Here is a 21,877-nt window from a genome sequence, read left to right on the forward strand (position 1 = left end):
AGTGACCGTGGGGAGCAGCCAGCTCAGCCCTCCCGGAGGAGCCACCGGCAAGGAGCAGCCCTGAGCTGAGCTTCACTCTGAGCCTCGCCCCGGCCGCCGCCCCCGGCCCGCATTGCACAAACTCGCTGCAGTAAACACAGCTCTGGTTGAGCAAGAGGTCAGGAGGATCTGCACGGTGTGGTGGCCACAGGCCTCACTCGGAGATGGGTGGTGAGTGCTGCAGCAGGGGCTGCCAGCCCGCTGAGCTTCTCCAGAGCTGGAGCACGGAGCTAACGGGGCTTGGGCTTTTTTACCTTCTACCTCCTGAGCCCCGCTGGCAGGGGAGTTCCAGCCCAGTGGATTGCAGCTGTGGAGCTGAGCTCTGGTTGCAGCAAGGCTGAGCACTTGTCACTGCAAAGCTGGTGTCTGACACCACCTGTGTTGGGTGATGCTGTTCCTGTGCAAAAAGGACCCGGGAGTGGATCATTTGCAGGACCTGATTTACTCTGAGGTGGGACAGCCTCACAGTTAGAAATACCAAACACCCTGCAGCAGCCAGGTTGGTGCAGGATGAGTCAGGCCACTGCTATTCAGGTTGCATCAGTTCCCTGATGTGGGTGCTGCATGGACACGTTAGGATCACTGCTGGCTGTAGGAACCTGTCCCCAGCCCCTGCACCTGGCCGGCTCCCAGTTAGGGCTGTGGGGATAGTTTCCATGTCCTCTCCAGGGCCCTGGGAACAGCAGCCAGCCCAGGGTGATGGCAGCTGTTCCACAGCCTTGGGAGGTTAATTCTCAAGCAGAATCAGCCCAGTCTGCCTGGTGCTGGTAACAAAACCCATCATGAAAGCATTCCCATAAAAGCTTTTGTGCTGGAGGCCAGTTCTCGGGGCTGCAGGACTGTGAGGAGCAGGGTCACAGGGGAGCCCTCAGCTGTGTGCCATGGGGAGATCTCTGCACTCACCCCAAGGGAAAATTCCACCCTGGAGCAAGCACCAGCTGGGGAGGAGACAGGAGAGACTGCACATTCCTCTGGCTGGTCCCAGGGGCAGGTGCTTGCTTGTGTGGTGGGTCAGGGCATCTGCCCTGCTTGGAGAGCCAGCTTTGGGTGCAAATTTGTTCCATGCTTTGTCCCCTGCCCCTCCTGGAGAGCACTGAGGTCTTTGCAGTGTGGTGGGGGCTCAGCCATTCCAGCCCCTGCAGGGCAAGGACCAGAGAGACACAGCCAGGGGACAAGTGGTCTCTGTATTTTATAGCAGTAGGGGCACAGCCTGTAGTCCTGTGAGGCTGGACCAAGGCTTGGGTATAGACCCTCACCCAATGCCTTGCTTGGAAGCCCAGGGCCCATCCTGCTGTCTGTGGTGCCTGTGGCCATGTAGGCTCTGCCCTCCTGTAGCTGGGAGGCTTGGCACCTTCCCAGTGCCCCACAGCCCTGTCATCTCCCATTCCTGGGCTGAGGTCTGGCTGACCCACCACAGCTGGTGTGCTCTGTGCAGCTCAGAGCCTGCTGTGCTCGGCACTGGCACTGCCCAGGCATGCCTGGCTGAGCTGTTCTGAGGGTACCAGGACTCCTCTGCCCCCCCAGGAGAGCCATTTCCCCCTGGCTGCTGTTGCAAGGAGCCATCCAAGAGCTGTGTTGTGTGTGGAGCACCTGGTGAGTGACTTGTCTGGCCCATGAGGAAGTGGATGGGGCAGCTCTTGGGTTTTGCAATCCATCCTTTGTCTCAGTGTCTCCAGCTTGTGCAAGGTGAACAGGAGCTGGTGCTGATCTTCCTCAGTCCTGGAAGCTCCCAACAAGCTGTAGCAGAGCAGGAAGATGCTCCTCACTGGGCTCCACAAGAGACAACCCACCTGGGGCACAGTCAGCCCCAGGGGTGGCTTTAACCTGTCCCAGGCAGCCCAGGAGCCTAACCTCTTCCTGCTTCTGGGAAATGGCCACAGTTCTGCTGAATGGGTAGGGCTGGGCAGGATGGGGGAGGACAGGGCTGGGCTGGCACTGAGGGATGGAGCCATAAACAGGGACATGGGCACACAGCCAGGACCACACTGTCCTGTGTCCTGCAGTGCCTGTACAGGGAGGGACGCATGTGGGTGCTCTGCTTGTGCCATCACTCATGGTTTGTACCTGTCATGGAGCTGCTGGCCCCAAAAGGCTGCCTGGGCACGGGGATGGCTGCCAGCGTGGCTCTGTCCACTGGCGTCCTTCAACAGAGCCAAAGGGTGAGAGGGGAAGCGATGGCTGCTGGTCTGCCAGTGCTGCCCAGCGGGGAGCTCCATCCTCAGCTGTGGCTGCAGGTGGCAGGACCCCCCCCCCCGAGCATAGGCTCCCTGTCCCCCGAGGTCCCCAGCTACTACCTGCCGTCCTCTCCCCCTCGCTCTCGCTGGCGCTTTGGTCCTCAGTGTCCCCCAGCAGCTCGGGGCTGTCACTGCCATCCCATCGCCGTGGGCACTCCTGCAGCTGAGATGGGCTGTGAGGGTCTGGGGTACCCGAGGGGACTGGGGGGAGGTCTGGGGACCCCCCCAGGACCTTACCCGCTGGCGCAGGCCTTGCTGTTCCCGCAGCAGCTCCAGGAAGCGGCTGCTCCACAGCAGCTTCTCGGCGCCCAGCTCGGTGCAGAGGAAGCGGACGTCAGCCTCCAGCGCCTCCAGCCTGCCCAGCACGGCCTCCAGGGGGTCCCTGCGCCGCTGCCGCTCCACCACTGCCCTGGCACCACAGCTCAGCTCCTGCCGGCACCCCGTGACACCCACCCTGCCAGGGACCCCCCCCGGCTGTGCCAGGGACCCACCTGCCTGCCCGGGCTCCAGCGCAGCAGTAGAGTCTTTGTCTTCCTCTTCTTCCTCGCTTCCCTCACTGCCGCTTTCCAGCCTCAGCCGCAGCGCCACGCCAAGCTGAAAGCCCCCATGGACAGCAGGGACTGACACATCCACCTGCAGCTGAGTCCAGGCCCCTGGCACTGCCTCTGACTGGGCAGTCCTGCTCTGCCCTGGGGATCTACAGCCCCGCTGGTGCCACAGGGCCACCCAACAGACCATGCCACTGGGCTTGGCTGTGTCCTGGGGGTTGGAGATCTCTGCAGCCATCGAGGCATGGGGGCACCTTGTGGAAGTTACCTCCTCAGTGATGTGGAAAGCTCCATCCCAGCAGCTCTTGTAGCAGATCAGCAGGTACTGGGGGAGAGGATGGCAGCCATGTGGTGAGTGCAGCAGGCTTGACTCTGCCTCTGGGACTGCAGAGCCCAGAGCAATGTCCCATGTCCTTGGGGCTCTTGGTGGGCAGAACCAATACAGCACCATGGGCCAAGAGGCAACCCTTCAGCGTGAGGGTCCCAGTGCCCCAGCCCTGCTGCCCCAGCTGCACCAAACCACAGCCCCCAGTGCCACCACTACAGAGCCCTGGCAGCGTGCCCATGCCCCAGCCCCTGCTTCTGGGCACACACCACGTTTGGAGCCAACACAAACTGGTGAAGGCCCCTGGGGGAGGGGCCCTGCAGTACCAACCCATGCCAGCCTCCAGAGCCACCGCAGCCCGTGCAGAATCGTCTCGGAGAGCGAGAGGAGCCAACGGCACCCAGCACGCAGCAGCTGCCTCCACCTCAGCACCGGCGGATCCTGCCTGCCCATGGGGACCCTGCGGACCAGGACACGGAGAGGTGACGCTCCCACGGGCCCGGGAGCCGCTGCCTCGCTGCCCAGAGGCGTGCCTGGCAGCCCTGGTGTGCACCACCACACACCGGGGGCGAGCCCTGCTCCCCCAGTGCCGGAGGCCAGCACACAGACACACAGCACACAGCCCAGCAGGGACTCCTGCTGCCCCTCCCCAGCTCTGTCCCCTTACCGGCTGATGCAGCACCTCAGGACCCCTCCCCAGCCTGGCCGCTGCCCTTCCTGCCTGGTGGCAGCTCTCGGCCGCTGCTTGGCTGCTGCCCTGAGGTCGATAAACTCCTGTCTAATCCTCTTGGGATTAGTCTTTCTCCTGCTATAGCTTTGGTGGCCATAAGGACAGCTGCTGCTCTGCCACCCTGCATTTGCTCTGCTCAGGATTCAGCTCCTGCAGGGAAAGGCCTTGGCATTTAATGATTGATTTTTCCCTTTCATCAGCATTCAGGTAAAAGTCTGTGCAGCAGCCCTGGCTCCTGTGTCTAAAGGCCTTCCTGGGGACCTTCCACCAACTCAAGCTCTTTAGGAAGAGAACCAGAAGCTTTCAGCAATAGAAGTTTTAGGCACAGCTGCCAGAGCCTGGCTCTAGCATCCAGCTCACAACACAGGAGCACAGGATGTTAGGGCTTGCAAGGGCCCTCTGAGGATCAGTGAGTCCAAGCCCCCTGCCAGAGCAGGACCATAGACAGGTCGCAGAGGAATACATCCAGATGGGTCTTGAAAGTCTCCAGAGAAGGAGAAACACTTGTAGGGGATGGTGATCATACTCCCAGAGTGACTGCAGCCCCCGCACTGTCCACAGGAGAGATGTTGCTGCAGAGCTATGGCCGTCGGTGCCTGGCCTGGGACAAGCAACTGTTCCCTTGTCCCTGCCCCATGGTAGCCACAGGGCTGCTGCCCATCAGCAGGAGGCAGGAGGGCAGGGCTGTGCCAGCAGCAGGACAAGAGGCTGTTAACTGGGACCCAAGCAGTTGCCATTTCTGCCCTGATCAATGTGCTTGCTCCCTGGGGCTGCTGCTCTCACTGTGCTCATCGGAACAGGCTGTCCCCTTCCTTTAGTGACAAACACTGCTGGAGGCAGTAAGGTTGCATTTTCCCCTTGTCCCCACAGCTCCCCGGTGCCTGTCACAGGGACAGTGCAGCTGATTGATTGCCACAAACACTGCCTGCACTCACAGGACTCCAGCTATACCAGCCCTTTGCTGCTGCTCTGCAGGTCAGTGTTCTGGCCAGAAAGGTACAGCTGCTTTCCTCCAGGTCAAAGAGAAGGGTTTGAACCTCTGAAGTTCAGGTGCTCTTGCAGTCCTTGTGTTGGAACAACAGCAGCAGTGGGAAAAAAGCTGCTTTTTACCACGGCCAAGTAATCCTTTCTTCCAGCAAAGCAAAGCCTTTTAGGAGTTCATGCTGTTTCCTAGATCTTCCACCCCCCTGTATTTAACCTCTCTCACTTAAAACACAAAAAAGTAGGCCAGCTTTGCAGCTTGTCCTTTAAGCTGTTCCATCCTGAGATCCACAGCCCTTGACAGCAGTGCCAGCAGCTTGCCCTGGCCTGGGACAAGCCCTTGCCCCGAGTGGCTGCATAGCTGCATTGATCCCTGAACAGAATGCGGGAGAACTTCTTCACCTCCACACCTGGCTTTTCTCCTGGGCACTACTCTGTTACCTGCTGGACTGCCTGGAGGGAGCTCAGAGAGAGACAAGGTACCTGGAGAGCAGAGGTGCAGCAGAAGTTTGTGAACACTGGGAATGAACTGAGTTGCTCCAGGTGCACACAGGGGGTTGTGGGGCAGGGGCTGCAGCCCATCCCATGGTCCTCCCTCCACCAGCAGTGTTTAAGTAAACACAAGTGCCTTACAGCCAGGTAATAAACCCACCCACTGGCCTGGGGGCAAAGCAAAGCTGATTTTGCCCTCAGCACTGGCCCCTTGACTGGCTCTGTGAGCAGCACCCAGCACCCACACTTGTCCCTCTGTGTACTCATCCAGAGGCAGTCCTGGCTGCTGGGCCCTTATCAGCAGGCGTCCTGCCAGCAGCAGCAGCTCTGACTTACAGCCAAGTCCCACCTAGAAGCAGGATTAGCTGAACATGGCTAGAGAGATTAGTGCCTGGCAATCCTTTCAGGACTCAGTGTTGTGTCTAGCAGAGGAAAGAGAGAACAAAGAGTGACAGGGAACAGCTCTTATGCCAAAGTGGAAGAATTCCAGCAAAGTCCTCACAAAGCAGCCGGAGGATAAAAAGCAGGAGGAGTCAAACTGTGGACAGAACAAAACAGGAGAAGAGAGACAAACGTGGAGCTTTATTGTTTATGTACAAATGACAGAAGTTTGCATTAAAAAGACAATCCACCCAACCTTGCAGACAGCAAAGAGCAAGATGGCTTAGAGCTCCAGCCTTCCCTGCATCTAAAAGCAGTTGTGTGCATTCTAGGGGATGGTGTTCAAAATGAAAAGTCAGAGAACAGGGCAAAGCCAACTTCTCCTCTGCTCAACTAAGAATCAAAATGAGCTGCTCCACAAAACGAAGATCCTTCCACTCTACACAGATTAAAACAAAGAAACCCAAAGTCAATTTGTTACCTATACACTTCAGTTAAAAAAAAAACAAACAACAACAACGACAACAAAACCAAAACAAACCTACACAGCTAAGTATCAGCAACAGAAGTCATCTAGGTCTGACAACATGGATGGGACATACTGACTCATACCCCAGTTCCAGTGGAAAAAGGAATAGCTCTCCAGGGGCTTGCAGATGACAGGGGTGGCAGCAGCATAATCAGCCAATTTTAGGAAGTTCCCAACTGAGGAAGCACAGAGTTGTCAGGAATTCAGGACTACTACTACTACTACTACACCTTAGTCCTCTTGCAACTCAGGTGATTTCAAAATGAGGCAAAGTACATGGTCCAAAATTTCCCATCCCCCCACCCCCCAGCTAAGTTCTTTAGTGAGCCCCTCCATCTGCAGCCACTGGGCCAGAGCTGCCATCCTGCTCATTCACTCGACTGGGACTTTTCTCAGTGGGGATTCATGGAGACCTACATCCCAGAAGCATCACCACTGATGGGTCTAGTAGTCCTGTGGAGAGAGGAAAGGAGAGGCACATCAGGAGCTTTCTCCACTTCTGCTTGCAGAGCTGGGATTCTGAGTCTTCTCTCACTTCTACATACCATTAGTGGCAGGCAAAAACAGAAAAGAGATTTTTGTTTGTTTGTTTGTTTCTTGTAGCTAAACATTCAAAAGAAAAGACCCTTCCAAACCTGCATCAACCACAACCAGGTGCTTGTAATGCTCCAGATCATGACAAGGTAGCAGGACGCAAACCGGCTTTTGCCATCGCAAGCGCACAGCACTGAGCTGCGACCTAGCTCCACCACAAGCCTACCTGGGCTCAGTTACTGTTAAATCCACCAGACAAAGCTTATTTCATACCACGGCATTCCTTCAATCCATGAACATAAGCTCTTAAATTACAGCAGAGGGAGGCTTTGTGAGATTAGGAGTCAGTCAGCCACTCAAAAAGTCTACCGCCGAGCAATGAAAACAAGGACAGAGCACGGATACTTACGGCTCTTGGCTTTTTGTTTAACTTGAGATCAATCCTGTGGTTGGAAAAGATAAGAGAAATGTCCATTTCAATACATTAAACCAACACTCGAGTTCAAAGAACCAGCTACTGCATTATGGCACAGGCTACAACAAAGACTAATTGGTTAATTCGATCCACATTCTCAATTGGGCTGAGCCAAATCACTGTCCCAGCGTTACTGGGCAAGAGAGCAGGAGGGAGATGGAGAGTGGATTCTTTTAGGTTTTTGGCCAAAAAAAATAAGTAAGTAATAACATATGCAACATTCCATCCTCTCCAAAAAGAGTTAATCAAGGTTCAGCATCAAAATCACAGGGAGGTTAAAGCAGCATCAAGGAATAAGGTTAATCAGGCATGCTCTATGTTAATCTGTTAGAACCGGAACTATGCCACGGGGTGAATTATTCAGACATAGTGAAAATGGTTAATTACTGGGAGTAAAGAAAGGGAGTTTAAGGCAACAGGGTTTTACAAGAGCCAAAAAAGGAGAGAGTTGGTTACATTTTGGGTGTTTGGTTTTGTTTTTTTTTTTTCCAGAAGGAAATATCCAAATCTACACTAATCTCCTTCAGAAGCAAAAGCCAGAAGAATCAGGTTGGAAACTACGTTTACAAATTGTCTCTATTAAAAGTGGAAACAATAGAAAAGGGGGTGGGGGGAAAAAGGAGAGTGAGGTTAATTTTGCTGAAGTTATTAAATAAAATGTTACCTCCATCAACGCTTTTCTGTCTCTAAAAAAACCTTCCCAGCCTACCCTAATATACATACCTACAATTAAACAGATAAACTAGGGGTTAGAAAGGTCTCAAAGGCACATTGGTGTCTACACACTAACAACACAGCACAAGTACTAAGTCAAGTCAAACTTACTCAAAGTCATAATCAAACATGCCAGACGGGCTGAGGGGCAGCATTTGAAAGGAAGAAAGCAATAGAAATTAATATACTAATGAATTAAATCAATTAGTTTGATTAGCCACCCTAGTGAGATTACTGAAAAAAAAATAAAATAAAGTAAAAAGAAAAAAAAAATGATAATCAAGCCACTGTTCAAAGGTCTGCAGAGCTCTAAACCAGGGCTGGGCACAAAAGGAAAAAAAAGCTTTCCAGATCTAGCAATGCAGAACCCCCTCCCCACGTGGATTTCTGGGAGAAAAGAGTCAGAGCAGAGGCAGAGTGGTGCTGCGGGGGGGATTCTAAAGGCTGGAGAAGGCAGCTCAGAGCTGTCAGTGCAGACCAGCTCCCAGGCAGAGGGAAACTGATGTGGCTGCAAAAACCAGCGAGGGGGTGGTGAGCAGCAGCAGCTTTGTCTAGATCATTACAGCAAAGCAAAGCTCCTACAGGCAGAGGTGGAGGCAAGAAGGAGGTGGCCAGCTTTGCACCCAAGTGTCCTCATCACGCACACCCCCACACACACCACACCCCCCTTGCACCCACTCCCTCCACAGCTAAACAGAGACCATGGGCACTTGGCAAGAGCTCGTTGCAGTTTGGTGGCACCACCCCTTGGCACTGGCATGGACACCCAAGTGCTGTCCCAGACCCAGTTCTGCCCCAAAGCCAACAACTCTGTCTGATTGTGGGAAGGGAATCATCACCAAATCAGCTGGAACCAGCAGCTTGTCAGCACTGGATTTTCAAGAGGAAACAGGATTGTTTCCTCCCAAAATACTCATTAGCCATGAAAGCTGCTGAGCACACAGAAAGTCCTTGTCTTGGCCTTCCTGTGGCCTCTTGACTTCAATCAAGCACTGGAACTGCTGTCTGGTTCCCTGGCTTCAACTGTTTGAAGTGAAACTGCCCATTCACACCAGTTCTGCCCAGTCTAATCCAGCCCTCCACACTACTCAGGGTGGCAGAAAATCCAGTGGAGTCTGTGTCCCTTCAGAGTGCCTGTCCCCAACAGTTCCCAGTCCTTCAGAACAGGTGAACAGGACTCAAATGTAAGCTGGCCACTAGAAATGCCTCTGAACAAAAGGAACTGCTGACACTTCTCTTTGGTTTTCCCTTTTTCATTCCATGGACTCCAGGAGAGCCATCACAGCTCTTCCCAAAGGGCACTGGGGGCTCAGAGCATTTGGAAGCACTTCCAGCAGACTTCTTGACGGTTTTTTTTAACCCAGATATAGTTGGAAATTGTTTCTGTCAAAATGTAGGGGACAGTCAGGAATGGCAAGCACAATTTTAATGGTTTGGGGTTTTTTAACAGATACACTTCACAGTTTTCTTCTTGCAATAATCTACCTAGCCGTGTTAAGAATCATAAGGTAGTCAATCACTAACTCACTAAGCCTTCCACAGCACAGATGTGTCTGAGGAATCTCTGAGGGTAGAATTTCTGGACCAGACCAGACCAGGGCTCCACTTGTCCAACACTGTCCCCAACAGGAGCCAGCATCAGCTGCCTCAGTGGCAGGAACACAGCAGAAATCCCAAACTCCCCCAACCTGTCAGTGAGGCAGGATCCTCCTATCTCCTGTCACTGGAGTTTGGGTTGTGGAATGAAGCCAAAGAGTTTGTCTCATGCACAGCACTTGCCTTGGCCCCACTGCAGGGCTGTTTGCTCCCCATGGAAGTGCTCAGGATTCCAGAATTTGCCACTTTCTGAGGCTGCTCCTCAGTTCTACAGCTTGTTTCTCTAAAGTGGTTTAGAGATGCAATGTCTTGTGTTACCCCTGAATTCCCTTCCAATTGTGCACAGGCAAATAAGGAGTTTTCAACTGCTTTGGCTTCCCAGTTCCCAAGCAACCAAAGGGACATCTGCTATCTTAGGATGTTCACCCAGCTGAGCCTCTGCAGGAGGAGATTCTAATCTAAGAATTAAAGGCACACTAATGACTCAAAACCTAACGAAGGAGAAAAAGCAGTTAAAAGTTTATCAAGAACTCTACCTACCTCTCCATGTCCTCCCAAACCAACCCTCCCGCACTTTTACCACTTTTCTTTCAAACACTTCTCTCTGGTACCTGCATGGGAAGGTCCCTTGAAGAGGAAAGGCCATCCACACACAAAGCCAAGATGCTCACAGCGGGCAAGGACACTTCATTTGCAAAAGCTCTTTGCCTTCTAACACTCTGTAGGTACCAGTGCAGCCACAACTTCCAGGGAAGTGCAGCTCTGCAGTTAACTGTCTCCTCTTGCCAGGGTTTCCTCCCCTTGGGCCTGACCCCACAGTGGAGTCAGCTCCGTGGGGCACCGAGTCCTGGGGAAGCCGCAGGCTGTGCCAGCCCACAGGCAGCAGGTGTGAGGCAGGGGGAGGTGTCTGAGGTTTTCAAGCCCCCCCAGCCCACCGTGCCTGCCTCAAGGGTGTGCTGTAAGGGGCAGAACTGGTCAGCTAAATTCAATCATAAACAGTTCAGGAGATGTGCTTCACAGGAATTTCAGGTCAGTTTAATAACAAACACTTTGAGGTGAACATGACAGAGGAACCCTTCTATGGCATAGTCAAAAGAGACTCAGTTTAGGACATGACAGCTGAAAGGGCTTGGAGTGGGAATCTTTGTGAAGACACTGGGAGTGTCCACATCCCCAAAATGTTCAATTTGCTTCTTCCCCCTCTTTCTGCAGAGGAAGCACTGACACTCCTGTCTTACTTGGCTCTGCAGAAACCAAGAAGCCAGCACAGGAGGCCAGGGCTGCAACCTCCCTCCACTGGAAGGAAGAAAGCTTTATTTTCCTGCAGAAACAGAACTGAAACATTGGGCCAGAATCAGAGCTGCACCAGAGCTGGGATTAGTGCCCTGTGCTGTTTAACTTCTCCAGCTTCAAGCCTCCCCTCCTGGACACAAGAGGGGAAATGAGGTCCTGGTGAACATTATAGGACGTGTACAACTGAAAACAGAACAATCACCAAATACATGACCTGAGCTGCTCATTATTCCAACAATCACCAGTTCCTGTCATACAAGGCAGTGAATTCCACCACAGCTAAGGCTCAGACACAGGACAAGAAAGCTGCTGGCACCACTAACCTGTGCCGGTTTTTGTTCTTCCGTTTTTTGTGGCTGCTGTGGTGGCTCCCAGAAGAAGTAGAGGAAGCAGCTTTCTGGGGTTTCACCCCCTGCACAGACCCGTCCAGCTCTTCAGCATCCTCCTGGCTAGGCTCATTCTCCTGATTGTGGAAGTCTGGAGAAGTGTCACTTTCCGTGCCACTGCCCGGCTCCCCTAGAGCAGGACAGAGAGAGGAGCACAGAGTCAGCCCCGCAGCTCACAGCCCAGGCTGCCCTGGCAAAGCTCTGCACGGAGGCAGCAGAGATGCACCAAGCCCCAGGGCACCAGGAGGAGGAAAACCTGGATAGTGGACAGCAAGCGACCTCCTCAGCCACTGAAGCACACGAGAACTGCATCTGCTTTGGTGTTCATTACACAAACACACAAATCCTGACTGTAAGCAGCATCTCCCCACCTCACCTGCACCTAAACAGCAGACACACAAACACACTGCTTCAGCTCCCCCAGCCTCTGCCTCCAAGGAGCTCCAGATCTGTTCCAAGAAGGTTTATGCACAATAAACCCTCACTGGCTCAGCCTGACTTCTGCTTCTCACAGTGACTCTTGCTAAGCTGGGGGCCAGAGCCCACACTGCAAGTGCTCAGCGTGGCAGCCAGTCTCTGGGCAGGAAGCACATACAGCAGGGACCCAGACAGCTGGAGATGGGGCTGAGGGGTAAGGAGGAGTATGAATCCTTCCAGATTACTTTGAGGGGAATGGAGAGGTGACTTACGCTTCTCAACAAGCTGGTCCTGAACTCCAGCTAATGCACTGACAGCCTGCAAAAGGGAGAGGGACATCAGCGAGGGCAGCAAGTCACCCACTGCCCCCCAAAGGCTCAGAGCCACAGAGATCATCTCACAGAGACACATCAGGACTCTGCTGTGAAGAGCCCAGTGCCAGCATGGCCCAGCAGAGTGGGGTGAGGAGCAGGAAGATAAAGCCACAGATGACAGGGAACGTGTGTGGCATGGGTGGCTCCTGGCTCTGGGTTACTGCCACCTCTCCGGGCAATGGCAAAAGAGTTTCTGGAAGAGGCTGCAATGGGGGGTTGAAGACGCTCGAGATGGGGGAAACTGGGCAGGTACTGGATCTTAAATGGGAAACTGGTCCTGCAGGTGCAGAAGCACCAAAGGAAAAGGATGGAGACTGGGATGTGCACAGGGTCAGGGCTGTGCACAGGGTCAGGGCTGTCCTGCCGCCACCCTGCCTAGCACTCACCGCTGCCGAGGTGACCGAGGACTTGCTGAAGAGCCGCTCGGCCTCCTTGAACTTGCGGTTCCTGCGGTCGTTTTTGCTGTTGGAGTTCCTGAAACGCAGAGAAAGGCGATAGCTCGGGGCCGCGGGGCCGGGCGGGGCCAGGCCGGGCCGGGGCAGGGACTCACTTCTGGTTGGTGAGGTACCGGTCCCAGCCGCGGATGATGTTGCCGTACATCTGCGTGTCCTCCAGATAGCTGCCCTCGAAGGCGTAGATCTGCCGCTCCAGGTTGGCGAGCGTCTCCTGCCGGGCACAGGCAGCGTATGGAACGGGCCCGGCCCCGCGCCCGCCCCGCGGCCCAGGCCCCGCCGCCCGGCCCCGCCGCCCGCCTGCCCCGCGGCCCAGGCCCGGGCCCCGCCGACCTCCGTCTATCCCCGGCCTCCGTGCTCACCGCCAGCTCCTGCTTGCGCTTCACCAGCTCGGCCAGCTCCCGGCGGGTGTCGGGGATCTGCGGGGGGCCACCGGCCTTAGCATGCAGCGCGGCCATGGCGGCTGCGGCCTGCGCGGGCCGGGCGGGGCGGGGCGGCGGCGGCGGCGGCTGCGCTGCCGGGAGGGGCCGCCGGGGGCAGCGCCGAGCCCGGCCCCGCCGCCAGCTCCGCCCGGCCCAGCCCTGGCACGGAGTGTCCCCGCCCGCTGCCCGCAGCACGGAGAGCCGGAGCTTGCGGCTGGGAGCGAGGCGCCGATATGGAGGCCGCTGTATTACGGCCGCTTCGGTTTCCACCACCCTCAGCCTCGGCACCCCCCGGTGCGGCGGCCGTTCTCCAGCACCGACGGCACCGGCAGCTCGAAGCGGGTAAACTCACGCACCGGATCCAGCCAACGGTGCTGCTTTGCGGGCCCAGTCCCAAGAGCAGCCCGAGAAGTCAGCTTCCCTTTCAGCGCACCGATCAGCTCGGTCCACAGCGCGGCTTCCCAGGAGGATTTCCCCGTGTGAAGCTGCCTGTGACAGCCTGGGCACTGAACAAGCTCCCGGGGCCGTGCTCGATAAGGAGGGTCCAGGCAAGGGGTGGCATACAGCCCCCCACCCCTCCACAGGCAGAGCCTCTCACGGAGAGAAGGTCTACATCTTCAACTGATTTGGGGTCCTTGATACTGCAACACAGACTGAAAACAAAGCTGTTTCAAGGAACATAAAGGGGGAGAGGAGAGACACCAGAATAAACATTACCACTAATATCAAATAGGGCTAAATGTACAAATTCTTTATTTAAAAACCCCTAGAGTACATATAAAGGAGATCCTCCTGGCAAAACTCATCCTACCACCATTTGAAAACCTACCTCAGTGCCCCTATTTACATCAGAAACTTCCAGGCTGCATACAGCAAGATGCAGCACCGGTATACATGAAGTATGTACACAGCAGGGATGAGCTGGTAACACTCAACAACAGCCAGGCAAATGAGTAAACAGTGTGGGAAATACACATTTCTTATACCATAACGTGATGGGGAGAAGACACCAAAACTTTCAGTGAGTGGAACTGGCTTTTCTCATCCTGAAGAGTATTCTCTCATGAGGAGGAGACTATTTTAAACAAGTGACTTAGATAAAACTTAAATAGTGCAAACTCTGGCTAAAACATCTCACCACAGAGAGGGGATTTATGCACAGTACAAACTCACCCAAGGAGATGTTACTCGTGGGGCAGCAGTGGAGTGAGGAACAAAGACCCCAGTGTCAGACCCAGGCACTCAGCACCCAGGGACAGTTTCAGCACTGTCACAACAGGTAGGGGCAGACCCTGACCCAGTCACAGAATTGACACCCAACCCCTGTCCCCCAGGAAAGGTTTCACTTCCATTCCAAAGAACCTTGTAATTTTTGGTGTATTGCAGTGCATGTTGCCACAAAGCAAACAAGGACCCAACACATGGACACAAGAGGGGCTTGGCACCATTTCTGCTGCCTTAGCTGCCAGCTGGGTCAATTCTCCTGTTTGGAGCTCCTCACGGGCAAAGGGATTTGGCAAACTACCGACAGGATGCGTTACAAAACATTTTGTGTTACTTTCTAACTCATACTTCAGTTCAGTAGCATTTCAAAGGGCTATGACAAAACAGTTAATAAAATCCATGTCAAGATATGCCGGTGGTGGTTTGCAGCTCCCTTGGACAAGGGCAGTCTCAACGTGTGTTCAGCATTCCCAGCAGCTGAGCTTTCACATCCAAGAGCTCTTCTGCTTCTTGTGGGGGGGAAGGAAGAAAAAAAACAAGGGGCAAAAAAAAGAGCAAGCTGTATTTCCTGATACACAGAACTATCAAGAGATGGAAAATCAGTGAGCTTCCCCCAAATATGCTAGGAGATCAGCAACAAAAAGGACTTTAAGGCAATAAGAGGCATCAACGCTGTGATGCTTCAGCGTTCACATCCCAACACACGTTCAGCTGCAAAGAAACTCTTTCCTGTCCCACCCCCTGCCATCTCCTCCTCAGCTGTTAACTGTCCGACTCTTCCTCCTTCTCCTCCTCGTCATCATCGTCCTTTGCATTGGCCTCAGATTTATCTGAGGACTCGTGGAGGAGGACGTATTCCCTGCTGCTGAAGCCGAACTTGAGCACATCCTTCTCCTTCAGTTCGTAGTAGCGCTGGGGCTCGATGCGCTGGTTGTTGAGGAAGGTGCCGTTCCCCGAGCCCAGGTCGATGATGTAGGGCCGCACGCGCCGCCCCACGGTGCCATCGGCACGGGTGTACTCCACCAGCCTGGGGAGGCAGAAACACAGCCGCAAGGGCATCACACAGTGCGAGAGCAAAGGGCCTTTCCACGAGCCCCAGCACACCAGGTCCCTGCTGTTCAGCAGCAACAATACCGTGTGAGACAGAGGGAATTTGGCCAGGCTGCATCATTGCCTGACCCTTCTGATGTAAGCCTGCAACTGGCTGCGCCCAAGGGAGCAGCTCATCGGCAGCAGCAGCAGGAAACCCCCTTTTTAGAGATCAGCAAAGTCTGCTGTGAAACACCCAGTGAACAAAACCTCTCCCTCTAACGCTTTCGCTGCCAGTCACACCGGCCAGCTCATCCCAATTCAGCTAGAGCTCTGTTATTTCTCTTGCTAAAAGCCTGCTCACAGCTCAGTTAGAGCAAGCAGCAACTTTTGATTGCTGCTGGGATGACAGGCAGCAGTTGGACCAATATCCCATCTCTCTAATGTACTCACAGCAGACCCAGGTCTCAGCTGCACACACCCAAGGGTCTGGTTTTCCACTCAGAAGCTCCTGAGCAACCCCTATCACAGCAGCAGCAGCAGAGCAGCACTTACCGGTACTGAAAGACGGCGTGCTGCTTGGAGCAGGAGGGGTGGTCGATGGGGATGTCGGCGATGCGGCGGTGCCGGCCCAGCAGGTAGGCGCTCTGCCTGTGGATGTACATCACGGGCAGGAACTCATCGTTCTTGAAGGGGTAGAGGCGCCAGCGCTTCTTGGGGATCCGCGCCTCGGGGGGCTCGCTGTACTTAATCACAACGCCCCGGAAGGTGTTGGTGTCCTCCAGAAGCGCACCCGACAGTTCAAAGCTTGGTTTCTCTTTGTTGGCAGAAGCTTTTTCTTTCGGTTTGTTATCAGATTGCCCCAGTTCGGGGTTCTGGTCAGCACCACCACCCCCCTCCTCGTTGTTCTGTCGATGCTCTCGTCTCCTCTCGTTGTAAAACTCCCTCTCTGCTTGCTGCTCACGGATGTTCTGCGCATCCCTCTCTCGCTCGTGGCCTCGAACTCCAGGCCTCTCACTTGCATTCCTCCTTCTGTCTGAGTGTTCTCTGTGCCTGTCTCTGTCACTGCTTCTCTCCCTCCTGTGTTCTTCCTCTGATGGATGCCTCTGCTTCCGCTCCTCATTCCCTCTGCGGCTGTGATCATCTCGCTCCTGCAAAGAGGAATCCCTTACAGTGACAAGTTCAAAGATAAAGAGCCCCAGTTTAAGACAATCTTTTAAGAATCTCCCCCAGATTTTAAGACAATCACAGCCACACATAGAACCCCGTGTGCCTGGACATGTTGTGTGCAGATCAGACACACGGCAGCATAAACTTTCTGCACTGCCAGACTATTTGAATTGCTGCATTCTGCACTGATCAAAACCAGATCAAGAGACAGCACAATGCACCACCTGCTCCATGGTGGCACGGCTGAGTTCACACACGTGTGGATGCCCAGTTGCTCCGAGCAAAGCCTAAGAGGGGAGAGTGCGGGGGGGGGGGTGTGTTCCACGAGGTAGTGGCCTGCCCAAACGCCCTCCTTTCCCTGACACCGCACGCTCCGAGGATCAGAAGGCAACATCAGCCAGGTGAGAAGCGCTTTTCGTACCTCGCGTGGCCGAGTTCCCACAGGTACAGTTACCGCTGGGGAGTCGGGAAGCGCGCAAAGCTCCGCCAACACCTCCGGGACAGGACTGGGCCTCGCCGCTACCGACAGCGCGATTTACCTGCTTCACCTTCACGGCGGCGTGATGCGGGCTCCGGCTCCGTCTGCCACGCGGGGACCGGCTTCTCCGCCCGGACTTGCTCTTTCTCTTAGGCGATCTTGAAAGCAACAAAAGGAGAAAATGAGCCGCGGGGCCGCCCCAGGGCAGCGCGGGGCCCGCCGCGGCTCCTACCTGCTGCTCCTGCCGCGGCTGCCCTGGCGCGGCCCGGCCGGGCCCCTTCTCTCCTCGGCCGGCGGCGACTGGCTGCCCCGCGCCGAACGGGAGGCGGAGCGCCGGGGACTGCGCTTCTCGGCCTTCACCGCCGTCTCCCGCCGCCGCCGCTCCCGCCGCCTCTCTGCCGCCGCCTCCATGGCGCCGCTTCCGGCCCGCGCGCTCCACCCGGAAGCGCTTCTGCCGGTTCGGCCCCGCCCCCGGCCCGGCTGCGCCTGCTCAGCGGCCGGCCCGAGCGCCCGCGGGTGCCCATGGTAACGAACCCCGCGGTTTCCATGGTAACGGATGCCGCCGCCGCCATGATCCCGCCGCCGGACTCACTGCTGCGCTACGACACGCCCGTGCTTGTCACCCGCCGCACCGAGAAGCGCTCCCCGAGGGTGAGCAGGGCCCAGCAAGCCGCGGCGCCGTGGGCCGTGCTCCACCCGCTCCTACCGTGCTCTGTTCTCTCCGCAGGCCCCTCCGCTGCAGGGAACACCGTCGCCGCCCGCACCGACCGGGCCTGTCCCGCCAATCGCCGCCGAGTCCTCGAAGCGGGCGCAGGAGCTCCTCAACGCCATCCTGCCGCCGCGGTGAGCGGGGGCCGGGTCCACCCGCACCTGGCAGCTCCCGGACGGGCCCCTTTCGTGACTGCCTGTGTCTCTCGTGGCAGAGAATGGGGCAAGGAGAACCACCGGTGGGTGCAGGAGGTGTCCAGCGCGCCCGGCACCCGCCTGGACGTCGTCCAGCTCCAGGAGCAGCTCGACCTGCGGTTGCAGCAGCGGCAGGCGCGGGAGACTGGGATCTGCTCGGTGCGCCGGGAGCTCTACTCGCAGTGCTTCGGTCAGTGCCCTCTGTGGTCGGGGGGAGGCACCGCCCCGCACCCCTGAGCTCCTTGAGCCCTCCAAACCTACCGCCCCTCAGCGCTCCGCCTTCCAGAAAGTTGACTGCAGCTTCAGTCCCCGCAGGGCAGGGCTCTGTAACCTTTACCACTGGCCGGGGCTCTCGGCTTCTACAGGGAGTATTTTACGGTAGCTGTTAACAACAGCTGACACTCGGATGTTGTAAAGACAGAACAGTGAAAGATGCAAAGAATATCAGCACTCTCTTGGTTGTACCTAACCCGATTACAGTAGCTTAAACTCCTTTCTGTTACCCACTCTTGCAGGCTGATGACCTGGTTCAGAGGCTGCCATGGGTTTGAGCAGGATTCTCCTGGAGGCTTTTAACTTTTGAGGCTTCCAAATAACCAAAAAAGTCACATTTTTAGGAGTCTGCCATTAAAACTTTAGTGGATAAGCATCCCCATTGTCACCAAAGAGGCTGTGCCACCACCGATTTATTTCGTAGCACTTGATGCTACAGCTGGAATGTAACATCACAAAACCAATTATTATCTCTAGTGCCTGGTGCCTGCGGTGCAGAGAACAGGTAAAAGCCAACACTCTCTGGCCCCTGTGTGCACCCAGCTGCACAGCAGCGACTCTGACTGGGTCCCTGCTCCCTCTCTCAGATGAGCTGATCCGGCAGACCACCATCGCCTGCGCCGAGCGTGGGCTGCTGCTGCTGCGTGTCAGGGACGAGCTGCAGATGACGCTGGCTGCCTACCAGGCGCTGTACGAGAGCAGCACAGCCTTTGGCCTGCGCAAGGCGCTGCAGGCTGAGCAAGGCAAGGCTGACATGGAGAAAAGGGTGAGTCGGGCTCTTTTTCACCCCAGCCTGCAGCTTTCAGTACGACACAGCGGGAGGATGTGACAGCTCAGGTCCTCCGCGCAGTCAGTTGTCTATGGTTCCACAGGATGGCAGCAAAGATCGGCAAAACCCTGCCCTTGCCTTTCCCAAGCTTTAATTGCCCTCCGGGAATGACGTGCTGCTGTAGCTGGAAAGCTTGAATGTACAACATAGAACTTTGCAGCATCACAGAATGTCAGGTTGGAAAGGACCCCAAGGATCACATCTGGTCCAACCTTTCTAGGTTAACAGTAGAGTTGAAATTAGCTGACCCAGCACCCTGTCAAGTTGAGTCTTGAAACTGTCCAGTGTAGGAGAATCCACTGCTTCTCTTGGGAGATGTTTCCAATGCCTGACTGTTCTCATGGTGAAAAATGTGTTTCTGGAGTCCAGTTGGAATCCCTGCAGCACTAACTCATACCCATTACCCTTTGTCTTCTCTCTCTGTCTCCTTGTAAAAAGAGAGTCTCCCACCTCTTGCTACCAACCCTTTATGTACTGGTACAGAATTTGTCCCATCTTAGCTGAAAAGGTGACTAACAAACAAAACTAGAGAGATCTGTGCTCTTTTCCAAGATTGCAGAGCTGGAAGAGGAAAAACAGGAGCTGGAAAGACAAGTGAGTGAGCAGAAAGCTCTGTGTGCAGCTACCGAAAAACGGGAAGACGAGAAGCGGCAGATAGAGGAAAAGAAACACTCTGAGGAGGTTCAGATCCTGAAGAAAATGAACCAACAGCTGAAGGTGAGTAAAATAACACAGTTCCAAATAGTAAAACTTCTCCTGTTGTGATCAGATATAAAAAAATAAATAAATCACTTTCTCCTTGTAGTTTTAGAGGTGTTACATTTCTGATGCCCTTTGTGTTAATGTCCTGCTTTAAAGCCTAATGAAAAGGGAAAATGTTGCTCTTCCATTCGCTGCTCCCTTGCTCCATCAGCAATTGGTCAGGACTAGCAAACCTGAGGATGGCACCAGCAGGTGGGGTTAACTGAATTCCAGTCATACACTTGCCAGGGAGAGCTCAGAATTTGTTCAGAAAATAATAAATGGTTTTAGTCAGGAGAAGAGCAGAAACCTGCAACTCAACCCCCCACAGCAGATGCTCCAAACTGGTCTGATACCCCAGAAATCTATTTCTGCATAACTGTGAGGTTGCAACAGCCACCTCCCTTCTCCATTAACAACTAGAAAATCAAGAGAAGGCACATCAAGATGGTTAGTTTCTTTGCTGCTGGCCATCAGAATTGCTGCCCTGATAACAAGACAGAGCATTCAACAGTATCACCTCCTAAGAACAGCTGAGCACTTGTGCAGCAGGGACTGCACCACAACAGGAGGGATGCTGTACATGCTGCCTTGTGAAAACAGAGCTTCTGAAAGGAAAGAAATCCCACACCTTTTGAGTACAGAAGCTATCATAAACATGAAATGTTTCTGGCTACAGTTAAGCACACACCCATCGCCCCAGGCTGCTCCCTCTACCTTCACCACTCCCACAGCATCTCCTTTCTAACCCCTTAACATCTCCAGGCCATCTTGAAATGTTTCAGGGCACAAAAATGGAGTAACTTAGACCACATGTGTGTGCTGCCCTTGAACCCGTGTTCCTCCCTCGAGCATCTGCCCAGCTGTGTAGGTACCACTGCTGGGGATGATTTTGGTGGCAGCTGTAGGAAGAGGACAAACCCAAGAGCTGCAGGCACTCGGTGCTTCACGGGGAGCTCACCCATCAATCTACTAATTGGGCGTCAAGTTGTCTCAGTAACTGAGAAACTTGCTGTTCCCAGCTACTTTTGTCCCAGAGTCAGTTTACGTTCCAGAGGCTGGAGTGCCAAGTATTTCATTTAGCTAACGCAGCCCAGCCTGAAATCAGAGCGTTCAGACCATGGTTTCAACAGCTTTTATTTAATTTCCTCTCACTGCTTTACATTACCAAATGACTCTTTCATTGTATGGAACCAGGGCCAGCTCTTTTCTTCTCAAGAGTGCACCAAGTGAGAATGCCAAGAATGAAAAGCTAATTTATAAAACATGCAGGAAGGAATGAGAGAGCTGGGGGGGGGGGAAAGGCAAAAAAACCCCAGCCTGCTTCTCTTCAAGTATTGCAGCATCCCCCAGCTCCTCCCTTGGTGTCGAACAGACAATTGACCACTTTGCAGCAACATGGCTTTAGTTTATAGGTTGAATCTCATTTGACTTACTGTCTCATTTGTTTTTCAGGCCCAACTTGAAAGCATCGTTGCAGCAAATAAGTAGACTGTTGTTATTTTTTTCTGGGGGGTTGCCCTCCAGGCAGTGCTCAGAAGAGCTGTCAGAGCAAGAAGGTTGCAGTTAAGATTTGTCTTCATAAAACCATCTGAAATTTCCACTTACCAGCAACTAGGGCAGAAGAGCTCTGTTCTTTCTGTCTTCCTTTCTTGCCTTCTTCCTTTTTTTCTGTTGAAGAGTTGAAATTCAGGAATTGGAATTCTTTGTTAATTACTTCAGCCTCTTGCAATACCCTCTCAGCACTCAGCTCATTGAATAGTCAAACCTGTCTGGGCCTTGCCTGGTGGAACTATGTTAGACGACCTTCAAAGTAATAAACTGCTAAACGTTTCTCTCCCAATCTCTGTAGCATGAATTACTTTGCAGATGATGTAGAAAATTCAGAGTGGCTACAATAAGCCTAAGTCACATTCACTAAGAAATTGCAGGTTTGGGGGTGGGGAATGCTTTGAGTATGTGCAAGTTGTTGTCCATTGTACCTCAAAACCCTTTGTCAGTCATCAGCGGTGGCCTGCGATGAGCAAGGCCTGAAACAGAGGGGTAGGACAGCATGCCAAATGTCACTGCTTGGTGGAAGCTCATGAGGTTAGGTGGCTCACCAGGAGGCTATACATAGGAAGCAGGCATAGGAATGTTTGTTCACTGCAGTCATCTGACAAACTCCATTAAGCTCATTTCCAGAGCAGGGGAAGAAAAAAATCAAACCACCCAAACCAACCCAAACCAATCCCCACCGCCCCCCAGCACTGAGCATCATTTGGGGACATGTTCTGCCAGCAGAGTGTTTACTGGCCTTAGCTGGGGA

General features: G+C 54.2%; 3 protein-coding genes and 1 long non-coding RNA gene across 6 annotated transcripts; 1 reads left to right on the top strand and 3 right to left on the bottom strand.

Moving 5' to 3' along the window:
- Positions 1–1,583: 1,583 nt before the first annotated feature.
- Positions 1,584–2,766, bottom strand: LOC128898233 (uncharacterized). Its single transcript, XR_008462758.1, has 3 exons — positions 2,511–2,766; positions 2,334–2,436; positions 1,584–1,758 (listed from the first exon to the last, which is right to left on the bottom strand). It is a non-coding gene; the product is annotated as an uncharacterized LOC128898233 (long non-coding RNA).
- Positions 2,767–5,914: 3,148 nt separating this feature from the next.
- MEAF6 (MYST/Esa1 associated factor 6) lies at positions 5,915–13,007 on the bottom strand. Of its 3 annotated transcripts, none has more exons than XR_008462751.1 (8): positions 12,863–13,007; positions 12,599–12,714; positions 12,435–12,522; positions 11,947–11,992; positions 11,195–11,387; positions 7,933–7,991; positions 7,203–7,236; positions 5,915–6,712 (listed from the first exon to the last, which is right to left on the bottom strand). XR_008462751.1 is itself a non-coding variant. In XM_054170671.1 (8 exons), the coding sequence occupies exons 1-8, from the start codon at positions 12,956–12,958 to the stop codon at positions 6,704–6,706; spliced, it is 612 nt and encodes a 203-aa protein (XP_054026646.1). In that variant the 5' UTR covers positions 12,959–13,007; the 3' UTR covers positions 5,915–6,703. The 3 variants fall into 3 exon arrangements, 2 of the variants coding, with proteins under 2 accessions (XP_054026646.1, XP_054026647.1); XM_054170671.1 differs by lacking the exon at positions 7,933–7,991 and adding an exon at positions 8,094–8,123; XM_054170672.1 differs by lacking the exon at positions 7,933–7,991.
- Positions 13,008–14,693: 1,686 nt separating this feature from the next.
- SNIP1 (Smad nuclear interacting protein 1) lies at positions 14,694–17,250 on the bottom strand. Its single transcript, XM_054170659.1, has 4 exons — positions 17,056–17,250; positions 16,885–16,981; positions 15,731–16,326; positions 14,694–15,173 (listed from the first exon to the last, which is right to left on the bottom strand). Exons 1-4 carry the CDS (start codon positions 17,232–17,234, stop codon positions 14,909–14,911), a joined length of 1,137 nt encoding a protein of 378 aa, XP_054026634.1. The 5' UTR covers positions 17,235–17,250; the 3' UTR covers positions 14,694–14,908.
- Positions 17,251–17,393: 143 nt separating this feature from the next.
- On the top strand, positions 17,394–21,392 carry DNALI1 (dynein axonemal light intermediate chain 1). The gene is made up of 6 exons (XM_054170685.1): positions 17,394–17,474; positions 17,551–17,666; positions 17,747–17,916; positions 18,587–18,765; positions 19,381–19,545; positions 21,025–21,392. The coding sequence occupies exons 1-6, from the start codon at positions 17,394–17,396 to the stop codon at positions 21,058–21,060; spliced, it is 747 nt and encodes a 248-aa protein (XP_054026660.1). The 3' UTR covers positions 21,061–21,392.
- Positions 21,393–21,877: the final 485 nt, after the last annotated feature.

This window comes from Dryobates pubescens, chromosome 20, assembly GCF_014839835.1.
Source record: "Dryobates pubescens isolate bDryPub1 chromosome 20, bDryPub1.pri, whole genome shotgun sequence".
Lineage (NCBI taxonomy): Eukaryota > Metazoa > Chordata > Aves > Piciformes > Picidae > Dryobates > Dryobates pubescens.